At 41.6% G+C, this 19,839-nt stretch overlaps 1 protein-coding gene across 2 annotated transcripts in view; it reads right to left on the bottom strand.

The window, feature by feature from the left end:
• Positions 1 to 10,584: 10,584 nt before the first annotated feature.
• LOC135092758 (uncharacterized) overlaps positions 10,585 to 19,839 on the bottom strand; it is a 15,374-nt gene continuing 6,119 nt past the window's right edge. Inside the window, exons 4-11 of one of the 2 annotated variants that reach the window (XM_063991444.1) lie at positions 19,472 to 19,585; positions 18,739 to 18,875; positions 17,386 to 17,479; positions 16,003 to 16,232; positions 15,123 to 15,280; positions 13,088 to 13,228; positions 11,972 to 12,105; positions 10,585 to 10,893 (exon numbers count right to left, since the gene is read on the bottom strand). In XM_063991444.1, coding sequence (XP_063847514.1) covers positions 10,793 to 10,893; positions 11,972 to 12,105; positions 13,088 to 13,228; positions 15,123 to 15,280; positions 16,003 to 16,232; positions 17,386 to 17,479; positions 18,739 to 18,875; positions 19,472 to 19,585 — 1,109 coding nt within the window. In that variant the 3' untranslated portion in view covers positions 10,585 to 10,792. Of the gene's footprint in view, positions 10,894 to 11,971; positions 12,106 to 13,087; positions 13,229 to 15,122; positions 15,281 to 16,002; positions 16,233 to 17,385; positions 17,480 to 18,738; positions 18,876 to 19,471; positions 19,590 to 19,839 lie in introns of both variants that reach the window. The other variant, XM_063991443.1, reaches the window with a different exon arrangement.

Below are 19,839 nucleotides of genomic sequence, written 5' to 3'. Positions count from 1 at the left end.
GCTATTTTGCTTAAAAAGAGTACTTTCATTAGTGAAGTGACAGGATAAACATTGAACTTGAAGTTTTCTAAGATAAAGATATAAATAAAAATTTGGATTTATCGACTTTTTTAAATATCAATATCATTATCGCTAGTATTGGGATTTTGGATTTATCAATTTATCAGTTATCGGTTATTAGGTGATAAATTTATCGCCAGTTATTGATTCACTATGAAACACGATTTTTGTCTTTGACAAGCAAGTGTTGTTTTCCAATTCTTTTCATTGCAAAACAATAGAAAATGGACATTATTACTGTCAAACTTTGCTTTTTTGGCTTTCAGAATGATTTTTTGCCCCAAAATAACTCAATTTCACCATTATTCCAGATTGTGTCAGAGAACTTCTTTGCTCTTGTCTTCATGAATTGACCTTATATGTAGCAGAATGCATCTAGAGAATGATTGCAGCCTCTTGATGTCATTCCACCTCTTGTGATGTGTCTTCTCAGGCAGCCAAAGCAGAACTGATTGGTGGTCTGCAAGCCCCTACTTTTATATTGTCAAGCAGTACTCTAGAATATTCTTAGTCTTTCTAGAATGTGTTCCAGAATGTTCTCAATCTTTCTAAAATATTCTTGAACCTACTTTAGAATATTCTGAATCATTCTAGAAAATTCTTGTAGATTCTAGAAAATTCTTGATACTTCTTCATACTTTTACTGTATTCTAGAAGGTTCTACAATATTCTGGAAATGTTTACATTGAATAGAATGTTCTAAAATGTTTTAGAAACTTCTAAAAGTGTCTGGTAGAACATTCTGGAAGATCTGAAAAGATTTATGAAATTCTTATAAATATGAGAAATTTCTTTGTAGATCTGGTCAGTACAAGAATGATCTTATTAAAATTAAAAATCTTTAGAACACTTTATATTCTTTCTTTCATTGTTTTAACTTATTTGCAACATTTCAAAAGCAATTAGATAAGCAATAAAGATTTTGCAAAGCTCTTTACCTGACATGAAAACCAATAGTAATACATACTATAATGAAATAAGGGAAAAATGTAAATTCATTGTTCTAACCACAAAAGCAAAGTTTTAGGATCAAAATAACTTTTTTTTTCTATTTTGTTTAGATGGAAATTAATGGAAAATTATGATTTGGGACCAACGACAATTCTAAAGTGAAATTTTGTTACATAGTGAATTACCAGTTATCACCGATACGGTTATAGTTATCGATTTATTGATTATTGTGATCTTTTTTTTTCAATTATCGTGCCCATTTATGTTGATGAGCCACAAAATATTTTCATTCCACAGAATACCCTCTTGGTGACAGGATTGAAAAATATATTTTGGGGGGCAAAATGTAGGACATCCTGGTATACCCACAGAAATCAATCAATATTGATGACTTAGTATTAAACAAGCAAATTTCAAATCATAGAAAATAAAGCACACCCAAGGACAATGAAAGCACCAATATACACCTCATGCAGAGTACCCATATCAGAAATAAGCATGTCTTCCTCATACCCAAGCGTTCAAAGCAAATTGCAAGTCATGGAAAATAAATGCTACACTTCGTTATTTTCTTTTATTTCTTCTTTTTATCTTTTTTTTTCTAGTTCAGTGCTGTTAAGTACAGTAAAACCTTCATAAAACCGAACAATATGGGGCGAAGTGGCCGACAGTTTATCCGAAAGTTCAGATTATCCGACAATACACGTTTTTGGCCGGTTTCTATGTACATAAACATGTACGTTTATTGTTATTTACATCATATTTGTTAGCACATTGTAAGCACATTATGAGCCTCAAGATATATATTGTCACAATACACCAGTAGGATTAGACCTGACTGGATATCTCAGTTTCTGACTCTAACTTATTGCTGCCAGTCACTCATTGTCAGGATTTATGACTATTAACACTGTTCACGTGCTATTTACCCAGTTACATGCGTCATGTCCAGGGGCCTTGCGAGTTGTATGGAGCTCATCTTGGAAACGGGGCAAACAAAAGCAAAACAGTCACAAGATTTTATTTAGTGCAGAACACACAACAGATTAATATTTGGTATATCTCACAGTTTGGGCACACAGTCTTTCAACAAGATGTATAAACACCATACACTCAAGGGCAGGCACAATAACAGAAGCAGGTAGTGTGGGGAAGGCGCAAGTCTGTGTTCGATTCTGGGCTCACGGCAACTCTCTCTACAATTGTCTGTCTGCTACTCTGATCGGACTAATACTAGCGTCACTCTGTGAGCCCTCACGGTACCCGGACCTGCATTCCACGACAATCTCCCACCAGTTTTGGCTGTTGTCCCACACTGCCATACTCTCCATACATACTAATACACACTCACAATAACACTACATACCTCATTTACAAAATAAATGCTTGATAATACACATACATTACTTACAATAATATTGGCCTCCCAGCCACCTATATATACATAACAATATTTACACTATATTTTGTTATTACACACTGTACACAACGCACTAACTGGTCACTTAAGAGCTTACTTAATTGTACACAAAACACTGGTCACATAAGAGCTAACATGACATTATGCATTGGACTACTAGTGTACTTTTCCTTGTCACTCAAAGTTGCTATAAGGGCATTCGGGTCATCCGAATTATCCTGGTTATTCGGGTTCGGTTTAGGGAGGTTTTACTGTAGTCCAGTTACGTCAGAATTTCCTTAAATATACTTAAATTACATCAGAATTATCTTAAAGAAATAATTACTTTAGAATTACCTTAAAAGTGGTGAGATTACGTTGATCTGAAGTAATTACCTAAAAAATTAGAGGCCTGTCTCTCTCTCCTCGGCGGCGGCAGCTCCCTCTAAGACTCTGATTGCAGCTGATTGGCCAACTGTCCAGCCAACCAGCTGCCTTCCATCCACCTATTTACAACACTCTTGCCTCCATTACCACCTCACTCCTTCTCAATACCAGCATTGCCAACCTCCAACTTCACTACTCGTTGGTACAGTGCCATCAACATCATCCCAATGCTGTAACAATATATATATATATATATATATATATATATATATATATATATATATATATATATATATATATATATATATATATATATATATATATATATATATATATATATATATATATATATATATATATATTATTATTATTATTATTATTATTATTATTATTGTTGTTGTTATTATTGTTACACTGGGCATCTATGTGAGTTATCCCTGTTTATAGGAGTTCAGGGGGAGAGCATAGGGTTTAAAGAGAAAACTTGTATATTTTTCTTTTGCTGATATCGTTATTTTATTTTTTTTTATTTTAAGGTTATGTGTATTTTCGTATTACTCGCTAACTAGTGCATTTAATTGGGCATTTGCAGTTATAATTTTTGTTGCAAGTTTTACTTGCATACAACATGCTAACTAATGTCAACTGTTTTCTCCCAGCAAATATAATGCAAAAGCTTTTGAGTAATAATCAGATTGAGTCCAGATACCATGCCGTGCGCACTGCTATTCTATCACCCTGTCAGTCCTTACGGCTCAGGTTCAAATAAGCAAAGTTAGGTGTCTACTTTTCCTGATTCTGAGTTTTTCACTGTCAATGTCCTCTCCTTAACAGCAACGGTGTCTCTTGCCACGTTGTCAGATTGTTTTTCTTCTCCACCTATGGAGGATCCGCCTCAGTGAGCATGCTTTTGGGGGTGAATTGATACCTTCCGGCGCTTCTGGTTTAGTAGGGCAATCTGAGAGTAGGAAAACTCCTCCCTAAGCTTTCACTCGTGTCCTGCTCTCCTCCTGTAGGAGGGGGATGTACTCCGCCTCCATGCCTGATGGATCCTCCTCTCCTCCCCCATCAAGGGGAGGGAGAACACTGACTGACGACCCCTGACTGCTAGACTGGCTATCAACCCAAATAAAATTACATATGTGACTCTACACTCGAAGACTAACACCCGCCTCTTTACTGTAAATTCTTTCATAATAAAAAAAAAAAGGTTATTGATTGCAATACTGGTAATGTCATAAATGTCAAGAAATTTGCCAGTGGAGACTTGCTTGTTTAGACCCTTAATGTAAGTCAAGTCAAGTCACTCTTGAAGCTTTGGTTCATCCATAACATCGAGATCGAGGCTTTGATTCCGGTGTCCATGAACTCATGTCAGGGACGAATCGGTTCGCGTTTGTCCCTACATTCCGAATCTTCTCCGTTGTTTCAAGTCCCAGCTTTACAATCACCATGGCAATGCTTGTCGTTTTTCTCACGCTTAATGCGGTAGATGTGCTGGAGAGGGTCATATGGTGGAACAGTGGTAGAGAAGTGCCATAACTGTGAGGGTGCTTACTCCACTTTTTCACGCGACTGCCCCGCATGGAAAGTAGAGAAAGGGGTCTACACAGTTAAGGCTACTCTTATTATGAGGCAAGGATGCGAGTGAAGCAGAAGCAGGCGGTGGCTGCTTCAAACGTCTCATACGCCTCAAAAGTAAGGGTTCAGCCCAAGATGTGCACTGTAGCCATCCAGACTGACCTGCTCCCTGCTGCATCCACAACCAACCTCTGCTTCTCCAACTTTTAAATCTACATCTAGTACTACCAAAACCTCTACTATCACTTCCTCTTCTCCATATGTCTGCTATTTCTACTACTCCCAGCAAGAATGAAAAGAACGATAACTCTAATAAATCAAATTTCACAAAACTTGAACGCCAACGGTCTTCTCATGTCGTCACTGCTTCCACACCCACAAGGAAGGGTTCTCACGCTTGTTCTCTCTCTCGACCAGGTCCGGAGAGTTAACAACTGATGGATGTCACCACTGGTAAGGGCCGGGAGAGGTCCCCTGGCAGCGCCTTAAAGCACAAAAGGACTAATAAAACACAGCCACCATCGCAACTCTTAAACCATAATGTTCAAGATGTTACAGTGGAACTGTAGAAGTATTCGGAATAAAGATCCACATTTGTCACTTTTAGTGATTATACAAAGGTTGTCTGTTATTTGTCTACAGGAGACAAGACTGCAGGATCAGCCTGATCCTACAGTGCTAAAATATATCTGTGGAAGCTGTCACATGTAGAATGAGATACAATGACATGTATCCATCTATCTGTTCCCTCTACTTGCCTCCCAATGCCCCCATTGTTGATGATAATATTATGTCTTTACTTAGCCAGCTTCCTGGCAACAGACTAGTTCTGGGTGACATCATCAGCAATAGGCAAGTGAGAGGTCAAGTGTATGTGGGGAGCAGATAGTTAACATATTATTACAGACAAACCTGTCCTCTGAACGATGGAAGTGCGACTCGTGTAGATAATTGGACTGCAATCGATCTGTCTTTGCTCTTGCCAAATATACTCCCTGACTTCTCCTCGGAAATTATCGATAACTCCCACGGAAGTGACCATCTGCCCATCTGCATCTCTTATGCACGCAACCTCCCGCTCGCCCCCTACCGTTCCAAGTTTAACTTCAGGAGAGCAGATTGGGCAGCCTTCCATGCGGTTGCTGACGTGGATATATCTGTCAAGGACGTTGACACTATGGTCAGCAACGCAACGCAATCCGTATTACACAGCGCCGAGGCATGTATTCCAGAGACTTATACAGTTTACACAAAGCATGGAGTTTCAAAGTGGACAACGGATTGCTGACAAGCACTTCGTGAGCGCAATAGACGATACAGGCATTTCAACCAGCAGCCCAGTCAAGCAAATTTCATAGCCCACAAAAAGGCAAGGGCTCAGGCAAGGAAAATCATTCATAGTGCTAAGGACCCTTTCAGATAGTTTACATCTACAGTTAACCGCACCACCCCCCCTGTCACAAGTCTGGAAAACTACATATTTTAGACAACAAACGGCCCTATGTTCCAATCACCATCTCCAAAATAAACAATGATACAATAGATGACCAAGCAACCATTGCTAACACAGTAACTCAGCATTTTCACAATGCAAGCAGTACCATATATTATGAACCTGCCCTCCTTCCCCATAAGGAGGCAGCGGAACTCAGTCCCAAACTTTGCCACAGGAGGCATAAACTCAGACTACAACACAGAGTTTGTGTTGGATGAACTCCTCTTTGTCCTGAAATCCTGTAAAGACTCCAGTCCTGGTCCAGACAATATTTCCTACATTATTTTGCAACATCTTAGCCTCCATTTTCTTTCAGAATTATTACACTAACGTCAGGGTGCTCACCTCGCCTTAGGGTGAGTAACAACTGAGTCAGCAATCTCTGCAGGCTCCACATTTGGATCAGCGCCCGTGGATGGGAGCTGCACCCAGACTCTTCCACCTGCAAGGTCATTCCGCGAAAGAAATCAACACCAGACACTGGCACATTCTCTGCTAGTGCCACCCATGCCTCCACGGTCACTAGTAGGTATGACAGCCTAAGCTCCGCCTTGGTGAAGCTCTCCGTGAAGCCAATTCCCCAGCTCCACACAGGCTGATTGGAGGCAACTCGCCTCCCAGTCACACCCCTGCACAGCGACTGCTGTGCCACTGTGTCTCTCAAAATTGTAACAGAATACATAACCCCATCAATTTCGACAATGCCCTGACACAAGAAAGGGTGGCACCAGTCTAATTCAGACCTCACAGGGGACAGTGAGGTAACAACATAGAACCCCAGATCTCATCACACTCCTGATCCCGACCCTGGGACACAATCAAGGCCACCGGCTTCTGAGCCATCTTGGAAGCTATGGCGGTTATTAATTTGGGACAATTAAATTTGAAGTGTCCCATATTTCTACAATAATAACATGTGGGCTTCATGCTATAAGAGGGAGTGCTGTGTTGCATATTAAAAGTCTGTCTCAGTCGTGGGCTGGGTGGAGACTTATTACCAACACAGCTAACTCACCCCAACTTATTACTGGAACCACTATAACGTGAACTCCCAGACAAACTAGTGCACCCCACACCACCAGACACCATATCACTAGTCCCACCAGACGTACCACCAATCCAACACAGCACAGGCTGATGCACCAACATGTGGTCATCTGCCCATGTAGCAGCCTCCTTCAGGGCTTCGAGTGTGACTGGGAGGCGAGTTGCCTCTGATCATCCTGTGTAGTGCCGGGGAATTGGCTCCACAGAGAACTTCGCCATGGCAGAGATTAGGCTGTCATACCCGCTAGTGACTGCGGAGGCACAGATGGCACTAGCAGAGAATGTGCCAGTGTCTGGTGTTGATTTCCTTCCTCCTTTTGTCGCGGAGTAGCGGTACTAACTCCTTCTTGGCCACGTTAACAAACTGCTCCATTACCATGAGTTCCATTAACTCACAGTAGGGGATGGCCTGCTTGCTAGCAATCCACTTTTCAAATGTCTTCTTCAGATAGTGAGCACATTCAAGATACGAGTCACTGGGCCTTTTCTTCCCCCTGTGGAACTGTAGCCTACACACCTCCGGCCATAGCTCATATGCTTTCAGGATGTCAGCCTTAAACTTCTCATAATCCTCCAAATCCTCTACTGACATCTTATCATAAACTTCCAAGGCCTTACCCTTCAGCATTTAACCACCATGCCAATCCACCTCTACTGTGGCTAATCAAATTCTGAAGTATTCTCAAATCTCCTAAACCATTCCATCACTATTTTTTCATTGAACTCAGGAATCAACTTCAAACTCCTCACAATCTGGTTTTCTACTGTATCCTCCTTAACTCCTCCTCCCCTCCAGCCATGAGGTGAATTAACTTCTATTTGAGTCTTTTCCAACTCAAATATCCTATTCTTTTCAGCCTCTTCCCTCTCATACATCTTCGCTTCCTTCTCCACCTCTGCTTAAGCAATCTCATTTCCTTCTTCTTGGCTTCAAGCCTCCTGGCCTCTCTAGCCTCTTCAGTCTTCAGTCTCCTTTCCTCAGCTTCTAATTCCATTCTCCTCATCTCCAATTTAAATCTCATCTCCTCAGACATGCCTTCAGTCTGGAAGAAGCCACCAATGCTGCAAATAGAGCTAACACGTCCATGGATGCTATGTGTGGGACTAGGTGTCCTCACACTGAACTGGGCTAAATCTACGCTGCAGCTTCTAGCAGAGGCAGGAAACTGAGTTCGTGAGTCACCCCAGCTACCAGCCCGGCCCTCCATAGCTTACACTGAATGTGGGCACACACAAAACGAAACGAACAACAAACTGTCTCTCCCACATGGCGACGAATCTTCAAGCAATTCTGGCTAGGTCGCCAATTTCTGTTATGACCACGGTTCCCTGCCCCTTCACAAAGCTGCCGTACCTGGACTAGCTTCCTTGAGCCACCTCCTATGTGGACTCAGTGCAGGCCTGCAGGGCTCAAATACCGGACTCCTACACCCTTTTCACAACAGGTCATAACACCAGGTCACACTAATTGAGGTCTCCAGTCTGTTTTACCGACCTACAGACAAGGGAAATGCTCTAACAACACTTAATACTCACAGCTGTGAAAGGATCGACAACCATGTCTAGGAAAAACAGTTGTAACATACAGTAACATGTATATGGTCAAGGTATAACACCTCACTGGACATTCGCCCTCTGTAACAAATTCACTCACTCTCCAACAGCATGTTATAGCCTCAAGCCGAGTAGTGTCGTTTACGACCTCCTGGACAGCAGGCCTTGTCAGGACCTGAGGAGGGAGAAAAGTTCACTACACAGCTAATTAATTAAGTCCTCTGCAGTGAACTGTATCTGCCAACAGTAGCATTTGAGAGAAAACAAACTCACTAACAAGAGACACGAGAAACTACTACAAACCAGTGCCCACAAACACACAGGAGGATCATTCACCGCTCACTGTGCACCACCTCGGCCTACACACACACACACACACACACACACACACACACACACACACACACACACACAATCAAGGATGTCACTTTCCTGGGTATGGAGTGTGCTATATGCAACTAGCCTCTCTGGCAGGCTACTATGGAGACTCCTATTCTATATAAGTACAGCCAGTAATGACTCACTTATCCCCTTAAGGCAATTGACCCAACTAATTCTTACTCCTGGTCTCCATCAAATATTAGTACTCGTCTTAGTACGTCTGCTCCATCTCAGCACTGGGTAGCAACTGACTGTGGGGAAGTGCGTTACGCTCTGCCCCACTCTGCTACAGGGAGGGGGAGGTACAAGAAAAAGAGGGGGGACGACACACACACGTGCGTACACCCGCCCACACTCTGCTTCTCACGCTGTCTTTATAAAAATAAAACACTTGACTTCTGAAAATTCTAATAATTAAACTAGGGGGGTTAGATGAATACTTATTATTTTATTGTCAAGAGCAACTCTTCTAGTAAATACTGGGTGAGACTCAGATTGAATGGATAAGGGAAAGTAAGGAAATTTGCTTGGGGAATATAAGTGACTGCGCGGATATTATCTTAGGAGCTTCAGGCTACACGTCCAGGATTCGCTAAGTCTCATCCCCAATCTGTCTCTTTTCTCATCTCTCTCTCTCTCTCTCTCTCTCTCTCTCTCTCTCTCTCTCTCTCTCTCTCTCTCTCTCTCTCTCTCTCTCTCTCTCTCTCTCTCTCTCTCTCTCTCTCATTATTTTATTTACCATTTGTTCTTACAACTTTCTTCATTTTATATTGCATTATTTCGCTGCACACAACAACATGCATAATTCCATCCACCAGATAGGCTCCGCCCACTGGCTTCACTCTTCACTGAAAAGCAGTATGCGGGAGGGCCTCTCCCCTTGTATCCTTCCTCCAAGCTATTATAGCTCCATGGTTCACATGTGTTCCATTCCAACAACTTTCCAACTTTCCATTTCCCCAAAGCACCTTTACTATTTCCTTTTCATTTCCCTCTCACCTGATGTTCCGAAATGACAACTTTTATGCAAGCTCCATTATAGGGTAAAAGATTCCCAATATTTTTTTTTTTTTTTTTTAGTGTAGTATGAGTTTATTTCACTTCTTTTCGTGGGAGAAGTCAAAGAATGCAAGGTGAAAGATTCAACGAGGCTGAGAATGGCAGCAAATTTAAAAACAACTGATACATTTTCTTTAGATTATTAAGTAAACTTACATAAATATGACTTTCTTATTAATATTTTTTTAGCCGCCTCGTCTCCCTCTCTCTCTCTCTCTCTCTCTCTCTCTCTCTCTCTCTCTCTCTCTCTCTCTCTCTCTCTCTCTCTCTCTCTCTCTCTCTCTCTCTCTCTCTCTTTTTCTTTTCTCTTCGAGACTCTCTCTCGATTGGTATAATCATAAAGCTATATCATTAGAATCAGTGCTTGCATTACACAGATAAACATTTTCGTGTGTGTCTGTGTGTGTTTGTGTGTGTGTGTGTGTGTGTGTGTGTGTGTGTGTGTGTGTGTGTGTGTGTGTGTGTGTGTGTGTGTGTGTGTGTTCATAATAATTACACTTAGCGCTTATTATGTAGTTATTAGTTAGGGAGTTAGTAGTAGTAGTAGTAGTAGTAGTAGTAGTAGTAGTAGTAGTAGTAGTAGTAGTAGTAGTAGTAGTAGTAGTAGTACTAGTAGTAGTAGTAGTGGTAGTAGTAGTAGGTTTTTGTTTACGATTGAAAAGAATAGAAAAAAAAAACATGCATTTATTTATTCGTTTCTCAAGTTCTAGAGGTCGTACCGGTTCTCAGGAATACAAGAGCTAAATTAGAGGTTCTTGAGCATGCAAAGATGCAACGGGTATGGTTCTAGGGACAGTAAGGGGAGTAAGCTAGACTAGGTTAGTTAGCCTTGGTTGGGTCAGGTTAGGCGTTAGGTTAGGTTAGGGGCTTTGTGGGTGCTATGGGTTGTAGGTGAAGAGGTAGAGCTGACCTATGGAGTACCCTGCCACCACCACGTCCTCAAAGCCGTCACCATCAAAGTCACCATGCGCCATCTTGCCTGGTTGTGGTGGTGGTGGTGACAGTGAAGAATATAAAATAGATAAATGAATAATAAAAATGAAATAAATACAGATAAAAATCACACATACATTAGTGTTGTAAATAAATAAGATCAATAAAAATATGATAAATAAGTAAGATAACGCATAAATTAGGATATAGGTAAATGAATAAGGAAAATAAATAAAAATGACGTAAATAAAATTACTGATACGTTAGTGAATAAATAAATAGATTAGTAAATAAGATATGTAAATCAAATCAAAACAAAATAATGCATAAATTAATGGATAAGTAAATGAATAAGAAAAAATAAATAAAGGTACACCATACAAATTAAATAGCTAACACATAGACTGACTCGTAGATCAATAGATAAATATATAAGAAAATAAATGAAAGAAATATATGAAATAACGTAAAAATCAGCGGATAAAGAAAGAAAACAAATAAAGTAAACATAACTAATATAGTGAAAGGAAAGAAAAGAAAAGAAAAGAAAGAAAGAAAGAAAGAGACGAGGGCATTACCAGTTTGATAAAGAAATACAGAAAAAAAAATAGAGGAGAATAGCAAACTGATAAACAAAATAAATATGCACACACAAAAAAAAAAGAAAATAAAGAAGGAATTACCAAAAATAGCGAAGAAAAGAAGAAAACACATAAGCACACAAAAAAGAGAAGAGAAGAAGAAACTATAAAAAATAACGAAGAAAAGGAAAATCACATAAAAAAAGAGAAGAAAAGAAAACTTGCAAAAATAACGAAGAAAAGAAGAAACGTGAACATACAAAAAAAGAGAAGAAAGCAAAAAATAACGAAAAAAAGAAAACACAAACACAAAAAGAAAAGAAAAAATAACACATAAAACTTATGAAAAACGGAGACAACAAAAGAAAATATGAAAACACTAGCAAAAATAAGAAAACACTAGCAAAAATAAGAAAACACTAGTAAAAATAAGAAAACACTAGCAAAAATAACAAAAAAGAAGAAATAAAAGAAACTAGCAAAAATAAGGAACACACACACACACACACACACACACACACACACACACACACACACACTCACCGATTGTGGTCTCCTCCGTGTCTATAAGGATGTGCTTCTGATACACCCAGTCATCTCGAGCGTCAGAATTGGGGAACAAAACGTACATTCTCCCGTCATCATCGCCAGAGAGGAGGATGTACGGTTTGTGGGGCCTGTGGGTGGTGATGAGGGTGAGAGGGGGAGGGTTAAATGCAAGTATAGATAGGTAGATAGATGGGTAGGTAGATAGGTAGATAGATGGATATGTAGATAGATAGATGGATGGATAGATAGACAGATAAAAAAGATAGGTAGATAGATATATAAATAGATAGATAGATACATAGATAGATAGATGGATACATAGATGAGTAGATAGATAGATAGATGGATGGGTAGATATACACATAAAGGGATAGATAGATAGACAGATAGATAGGTAGATAGGTAGATAGATAGATACGTAGATAGATAGACATATAGATAGATAGATAGGTAGGTAGATTGGTGGTAGATAGATAGATAGATACACACACATACAGACACACACACTACGAATAATTATCACTAGCTTAACTCATTATTTTTTCTTCTTATTTTAAGGACAAATTCAACTGTCGAATTCTAATAAGAATGCATAATAATTTTTCTTGTTTTTTTTTCATTGATATCTTCTTTCCTTTTTCTTTTTTCTCATTTCACACACACACACACACACACACACACACACACACACAATGAAAAGAGGATCATTAAGACATATCCAATATTACGTGAATTAATCAACTTTTCTTCTCTCTCTCTCTCTCTCTCTCTCTCTCTCTCTCTCTCTCTCTTGGCTACCTTCCTTAATACCTAAGAAAAGTAAATAAATAAATAAATAAACGAATAAATAAATACACATAAAAAGGAATAAATAAACAAAAGCAAACATATACATGTAAAAAAAAAACGACAGGTTCATGCACGAGTGTGTGTGTGTGTGTGTGTGTGTGTGTGTGTGTGTGTGTGTGTGTGTGTGTGTGTGTGTGTGTGTGTGTGTGTGCCATCAATTTTCCAACTAACATAATTCTCTATCACTGAAAACCCCGTTAATCCCACGTGTATTTGAGCACATGTATTTACGTATGGGTGTCTGTGCACGTGTCTACTCACAGTCCGTCCTCTGCTAGGCCCGCCGCAAACTCCGCCGTAGGGTAGAAGGTCTTGGGTGAGCCGGGGGACATGGTCTGAGCGCCTATGATCTGGTTGGGCCGAAAGCTGTCTGCGATCTTGAAGTGCGTGAAGTCATCGGTTCTGTCCAGGAGGAGTGAGTGAGTGAGTGAGTGAGTGAACGTGTGTGTGTGTGTGTGTGTGTGTGTGTGTGTGTGTGTGTGTGTGTGTGTGTGTGTGTGTGTGTGTGTGTGTGTGTGTGTGTGTGTGTGTGTGTGTTTGGTAGTGCTGGAGAGGAGGAGGAGGAGGAGGAGGTTAATAAGGAAAGGAAGAAGAGTGAGTGTGGTGGTGGTGGTGCAGGAGAAAGGAGAGTAGAAGGGGTAGTAAAAAGGAAACAACAACAGCAACAACAACAAACGTTACACACACACACACACACACACAAACACACACACACACACACACACACACACACACACACACACACACACACACACACACACACATAAGAACATAAGAACATAAGAACATAGGAAATAAGGGAAGCTGCAAATAGCCACCAGGCTTACACGTGGCAGTCCCCGTATGAAATATACCTACTTATTTCCACCTATCATATCCTATCCATAAATCTGTCTAATCTTCTCTTAAAGCTCCCTAATGACTCAACACTAACAATTTGATTACTGAGTCCGTTTCATTCATCTATCACTCTATTTGAGAGCCAGTTCCTTCTTATCTCTTAAGTAAACCTAAATTTTTCAAGCTTAAACCCGTTATCTCTCTCAATTCCGTCCTGGACCTTACCTCCTGCGTCGGTTGCCAATCAACTCCTTGGAGGTACCTTTTTAATCCCTCAAAATCTGCTCTCCTAGAGTCAGGTATTTTACAAGGGTTTTTGCTTCTAAAAGTTTCCTCCCATTTTAATTTGTACCTCATTTCCCAATGGTCACTGTTACCTAGCTGTCCTCCAATCTATACCTGCGTGACTGCTTCCTCCCTGTTAATTAGAATTAAATCTAGAATATTATTCCCCCTTGTGGGTTCTAAGATTACTGTTTTAAAAAATTACCCTAAATTTACCTTAAGAAATTCCTCTGCTTCACTGTTACCCATCCTCAGGCTCCAGTCAATATTCCTTAAATTACAATCTCTTTCCCCACTTACTTGATTGTACCTGCCTGCACTATTTATTTCCTGCCACAGTGAGTTGTCAATTTCCTTTGTACTGTTCGGTGGCCTGTACATTAATCCTAATACTACTGACTGTGATCCATTCTTAATATCTACCCATACCGAATCTGTTTTGCCATGTTTTAATTCTACTGTTAATACAACACTGTAAGGTGTCCCTAACGCACAGCGCGACGCCTCCTCCTCTCCTGTTTTCCTTGTCTTTATAGAATAGTGTATAACCATCTATCTTAACCTGTGGATTAAATACTTTTCCTGACATATCTAACCAAGTTTCTGTTAAAACAATATCAAGGTTCTCTACACACGCCATTCCTCTAAGCAAGTCTATTTTATTCAAAATACTTCTACAATTTGTGTAGTAAACACTTAAGCTATTCCTCGTCTTCTCTGAGCTAGTTACCTTTCTAGATTTAACGAATTTGCCCTTCATTTCGTCCTCGCAACCACTTCCTCCCTCCTGACTAACGAAAAAAGCGCTGGAGTGCAATTACCTCCCGTTCGAGTGCTCCGGCCAAAACCTGAACACCTCACACCTCACCCTCCCCTCTCCCACACACACACACACACACACACACACACACACACCTCCTCACCCTCCCCTATCCCCCCCCACACACTCACACACACACACACACACACACACACACACGCACATACCTCCTCACCCTCCCTATCCCCCCCCCCCCACACACACACACACACACACACACACACACACACACACACACACACCTCCTCACCCTCCCCCTATCCACACACACACACGCACACCTCCTCATCCTCCCCTATCCCACACACACACACACACACACACACACGCCTGTTCCCACTGCCATCTCACCTGAAATCCTCTGGGAACAGGTATATGGTAGCTTGGCCCACTCCCAGATCCTTCCTGTATTCCGTGGCGAGAAACTCCAGCGTCCCGTCCCTATTGAAGTCATCCACTAGAACATCAAACACCTGGCCTGCGTGTTCATTGATGACACGTGACCTTACCTGGCGGGCGAAGAGACAGAGAGGTGAGGAAGAGCAGAGTGGGATAGAGGGATGAGGTAAGGAGAGATAGAGATGGATGAATAAACGAGGAAGGGAGGGAAGGATGGAAGGTAAGAAAAGGATAGGAGGTAAGAAAGAGAAACGAGGGTGAAAGAAGAAGGGAGAGATAAAGAGATGGATGAATAAACGAGAGGAGGGAAGGAAGGATGGAAGAGGGGATGAAAGGAGAGAGGGGAGGATGGAAAAGGGTGAAGTAACGAAGAAGGGAAGAAAAGAAAAGAGTGGGGAAGGCAGGGAGAGAGAGGAGGCAATGAAGAAAGGAGGGGGAAGGAAGGAGGGGATTAGAGAAATAGGAACAAGTGAATAAAGAAAAGAACGAAAGGAAAAAAAGAAAGAAGGATATTTCTCTGTTTTGTCTATTTTACTATTCATACATGTGTTTATTTGTCAATTTATCTATTTATCTATCAGTCAATCAATCAACTTATCTATTTATCCATCCACTATCAATTAATCTATCAACCTATCTATCCATCAACCTCTCTCTCTCTCTCTCTCTCTCTCTCTCTCTCTCTCTCTCTCTCTCTCTCTCTCTCTCTCTCTCTCTCTCTCTCCCAGTCTCACTCTGTACAACGCTAAAAGCTCAAACAAAACAAAACCAACCAAGCAATCAATCTCTCTCTCCCTCCCTCACTCATTCCCACCCTTCCTCTTCCACTCACCAGGTTGGGATCCGCCCAGCTTCCCTCTTCACTCTCTGTCCAGTAGATGGAGGTGCGCTCATTGAAGAACTCAGCAATCACGAGGCAGTCAAAGTCCCTTCCTCCGGCTGACAGCTTGACTGGCGCGAAGGACACGTCAGGCCCGTCAGCCGCCACCACGTGCTGCAGCCACCCCTCCACGAAGCCCTGCCCCTCGTTCTCAAGCCACACTAACTCTTTCTTGGTCGAGCCTGACGGAGAGGGTGAAGGAGAGGTGATGTTTGGTTAGGTTGGATTGAGTTGGTTAGGTGAGTTTGTGTTGTGCTGGGTTGGGTTGGGTTGGATTTGGTGAGGCTGGGTTTGGATGGGTTAGGTAAGATAAGCTAAGGTGAGATAAGGTAAAATTAGATTAGGTTTGGTTACGTTAGATTGGGTTAGGTTAGATTAGGTTAGGTTGGGTTTGGTCAGACTAGGTTGAGTTGGGTTTGGTTGGGCTGGGTGAGGAGAAATGAGTGTTGGGTTAGGTTGTGTTGGGTAGCGTGAGGTTGTGTTGGGTCAGGTTGGGTTGGGTTGGGTTGGGTGAGGTGAGGTAAGGTGGCTGGGTAAGGTAAGCCGAGAAGGTAAGGTGAAGAATGATTAGATAAGGGAGGTAAGGTAAGGTTAGGTTAGATCGATATGTGACAATGAAAAAAGATAAAGAAAGAGGAGAGAGAAGAAAAAGCAAACAGGAAAGATGACTTGATGATAAAAACGGAAAGAAACGACATACAACACAACAAAAGAGACAAAGACGAAAAAGAAAGAGGAACGAGAGAGAGAGAGAGAGAGAGAGAGAGAGAGAGAGAGAGAGAGAGAGAGAGAGAGAGAGAGAGAGAGAGAGAGAACAAAAAGATAACGAGAAAATGAGAAAAAATGGACGATGAGAAGAAACGAGAGAAGAGGAGAGATGATAGAATGATGAAGAGAAAGGAAGTGAAGTCAATGGAGGAAACCAAGAGAAAAGAAAGATAAACGAGGAGAAAAAGTGGAAAGTGAGTTAAGGTGTGGGAAGGAAGGAAGGAAGGAAGGAAGGAGGGAGGAAGGAGGGATGGAGAAAGAGGCAATGACGGAGTGACAGGGGAGAGAAAGAATGAGACAGGAGGAAGAGAGAGAGTGACATATGGGAGGACTGAGCATAAGAGAGAGAGAGAGAGAGAGAGAGAGAGAGAGAGAGAGAGAGTCGGTCCGCGGAGAAAAAACGTTGAGGAAAAAATAAAATACAAGAAGAAAGGATATGGAAAGAGGAGGAGAAGGAAGAGAAGGAGGAGGAGGAGGAGGAGGAGGAGGAGGAGGAAGAGGGAGGGGATAACTTAATCAGGGAAGGGAAAGTGAAACCCAGAGAGAGAGAGAGAGAGAGTGACCTACCAAGGAGGGGCTGGTGGAAGCGAGCAGTGAGCGCATCCAGGTCGCCATCCAGATCCATGTCCTTCCATACCACTCGATGATACGACCACGTGTTCTGCGGGACGTGAACCAGTGACCCACCTCATGAACCACCCGCGAACACGAGAACAAGAACACTAGGGTTGGTGCAGGAAGACATCAGGCCTACAAGTGCCAGTCCCTGTATAAAACGTGCCTGCCTATTTCCATCTGTCATCACTCACTTCAACAACCAGGCACAGCTCAGGAACATGAGTACCTCTGAGGCAGTGGATCTGAAGCAGCTCACATAAAGACACAACTGCCAGTTGGGTCGGTGATTACTTACTTCGTCATAGTTAAACGTCACATTGGCGTCATGACCTGGCTGGTGGGCGGGGCATGTATCGTGGCAGCAGTTAGCTTCGCTATGTGCCTCAGTATTTTAGCTTAGTTTACCCTAAATTTACTCCTACACATGCCTTAATCATTCACATTTGTCACCAAAGCATAATTTTGCCAATTAGGTCTGGGTCTCAAACATCCACTGCCAAAGTTACAGCCTTGACCAACGCTTTGTTGAGACGTTATTTCAAAAAATATTTGGACACTTCCTCTGAAATCCTTATTAGTAACATCCACTGTAGCCTTTCAAACCAACTGAATCATAAAAACACCCTTGAAAACCCTAATAGCATCCACTGTAACCTGTTCAAACATTAGAATGATAAAACACCCTTGAAAATCTTAAAAACTTTCACTAGAGCCTGTTGAACCATCAGAACAATAAAAACACCCTTGAAATCCCTAATAACATCCACTGTAGCCTGTTAAACCATCAGAATAAAACACCCTTGAAAATCCTAATAAGCTAGTATTCAAAGGCGCTTTGCTCTCTCACCACGACTATCAGGCCACAGAGATGACTAGCCGGATTCTCAAGAGTGTTTTTCCTCTTAGTAATGTAGAAATCTTGCCAACTTATCACTAAAACAGTAAAAAAAAAAAAATTAAAAACCCGTGTCACTTCATCTAGAGCCTTTTAAAAGTAGAAGAGTGTTTTTCCTATTATTAGTGTAGAAATCTTGTTAGTCTGCCACTACAACTGTAAAAACACGCTTAAAAACCCGTATCACTGCAACTAGAAACTTTGGAAAATAGTGATCGTGCTGCAGAGGTGGCTCTCAAGACTGCTTCATATATTGGTAATGTAGAAATCTTGTTAATCTGCTACTAGAAGCGTAAAAACACCCTTTAAACCACGTGTCACTTCATGTAGCGCTTTATGTGGTATGCGTAGATGTGTTTCAGAATATCTAAGACTAACCACAACACATCACAAGCCTCAGGACGTACAGTAGATAAGGAGGCGATGTCCACAGCTGGCGGCATCGGGTCCCTCCCTGTCTGGTACATCTGCAGCTGCCCGTCACCTTTCCCGGGCACGAGGAAGCCAGAGGTCCATACCACGCCCTCAGCGCCTGCCACGGAGCCTGCGGGAGGGATGAAGTTAAGCAGCTCTTACTAATGAACACAAAGGAAGAATGAACAGCTTTTCTCTCTCTCTCTCTCTCTCTCTCTCTCTCTCTCTCTCTCTCTCTCTCTCTCTCTCTCTCTCTCTGGTCCCGATGAGATGGTGTGTGGTAAAGTAATTCAATTAGCGAGGTGTGGGCTGGAATTTTCGGCTGGAATTTTCTATCTTCCCTTCGGCATTCTTTTACTCCTTCTTTCAGTCAGTTAATCAGTTAGTTGGTCAGTCAGTCAATCAAGCAATCAGTCAATTACTTGATCTGCTGATGAAACAGTCTGTCAGTCACTCAGTTAATAACACAACCAATCAATCAACGAGTATTCAATCACACAACCAATTATTGAACTAAGAAACTAATCACCAAACACGAAAACAAACTAAACAAACCATATAAACCAAGCAAACAAACAGCCAATCAGTCTGTCAATCAGTCAACAAACCAACCAATCACTCAGTGAGTCATTCAAACACTCATTCAGTTATTCAGGAAAGAAACTAACCAACCAAACCACCAGACAAGCCAACAAACAGTCAAGTAGCCACGCAACCACTCCTCACTAGGCAAGTAGTCTGGGTTGTTGGGCCAGAAGGCAGTGTTGTCCATCTCCTCCACAGTCCACGCCGAGGGGTTGTCCATGTGGCGCCCGGGGGACCTCACGCGGTACACCTCGTCTGTCTGGGCACACCAACACAAGGGAAGGTGCAGGAAGCCATCTGGCCTACACGTGGCGCTCCATAATTATATATGCCTACTTTCATCCTATCCTCATCTGTAAATTTATCTGATCTCTTTTTAAACTCCTTGTTGAAAGAACTTAAGAACATAAGGGAAGCTGGAAGAAGCCATCATGCCTACACGTGGCAGTCTCTAAACGTTTACTTCATCCTATCTTCTTTCATAAATTTGACTAATCTCCTTTTAAAAT

This window comes from Scylla paramamosain, chromosome 40, assembly GCF_035594125.1.
Source record: "Scylla paramamosain isolate STU-SP2022 chromosome 40, ASM3559412v1, whole genome shotgun sequence".
Taxonomy (NCBI): domain Eukaryota; kingdom Metazoa; phylum Arthropoda; class Malacostraca; order Decapoda; family Portunidae; genus Scylla; species Scylla paramamosain.
Note: the sequence above shows the minus strand (reverse complement) of the source record. Positions and strands in the feature narration are given on the sequence as shown.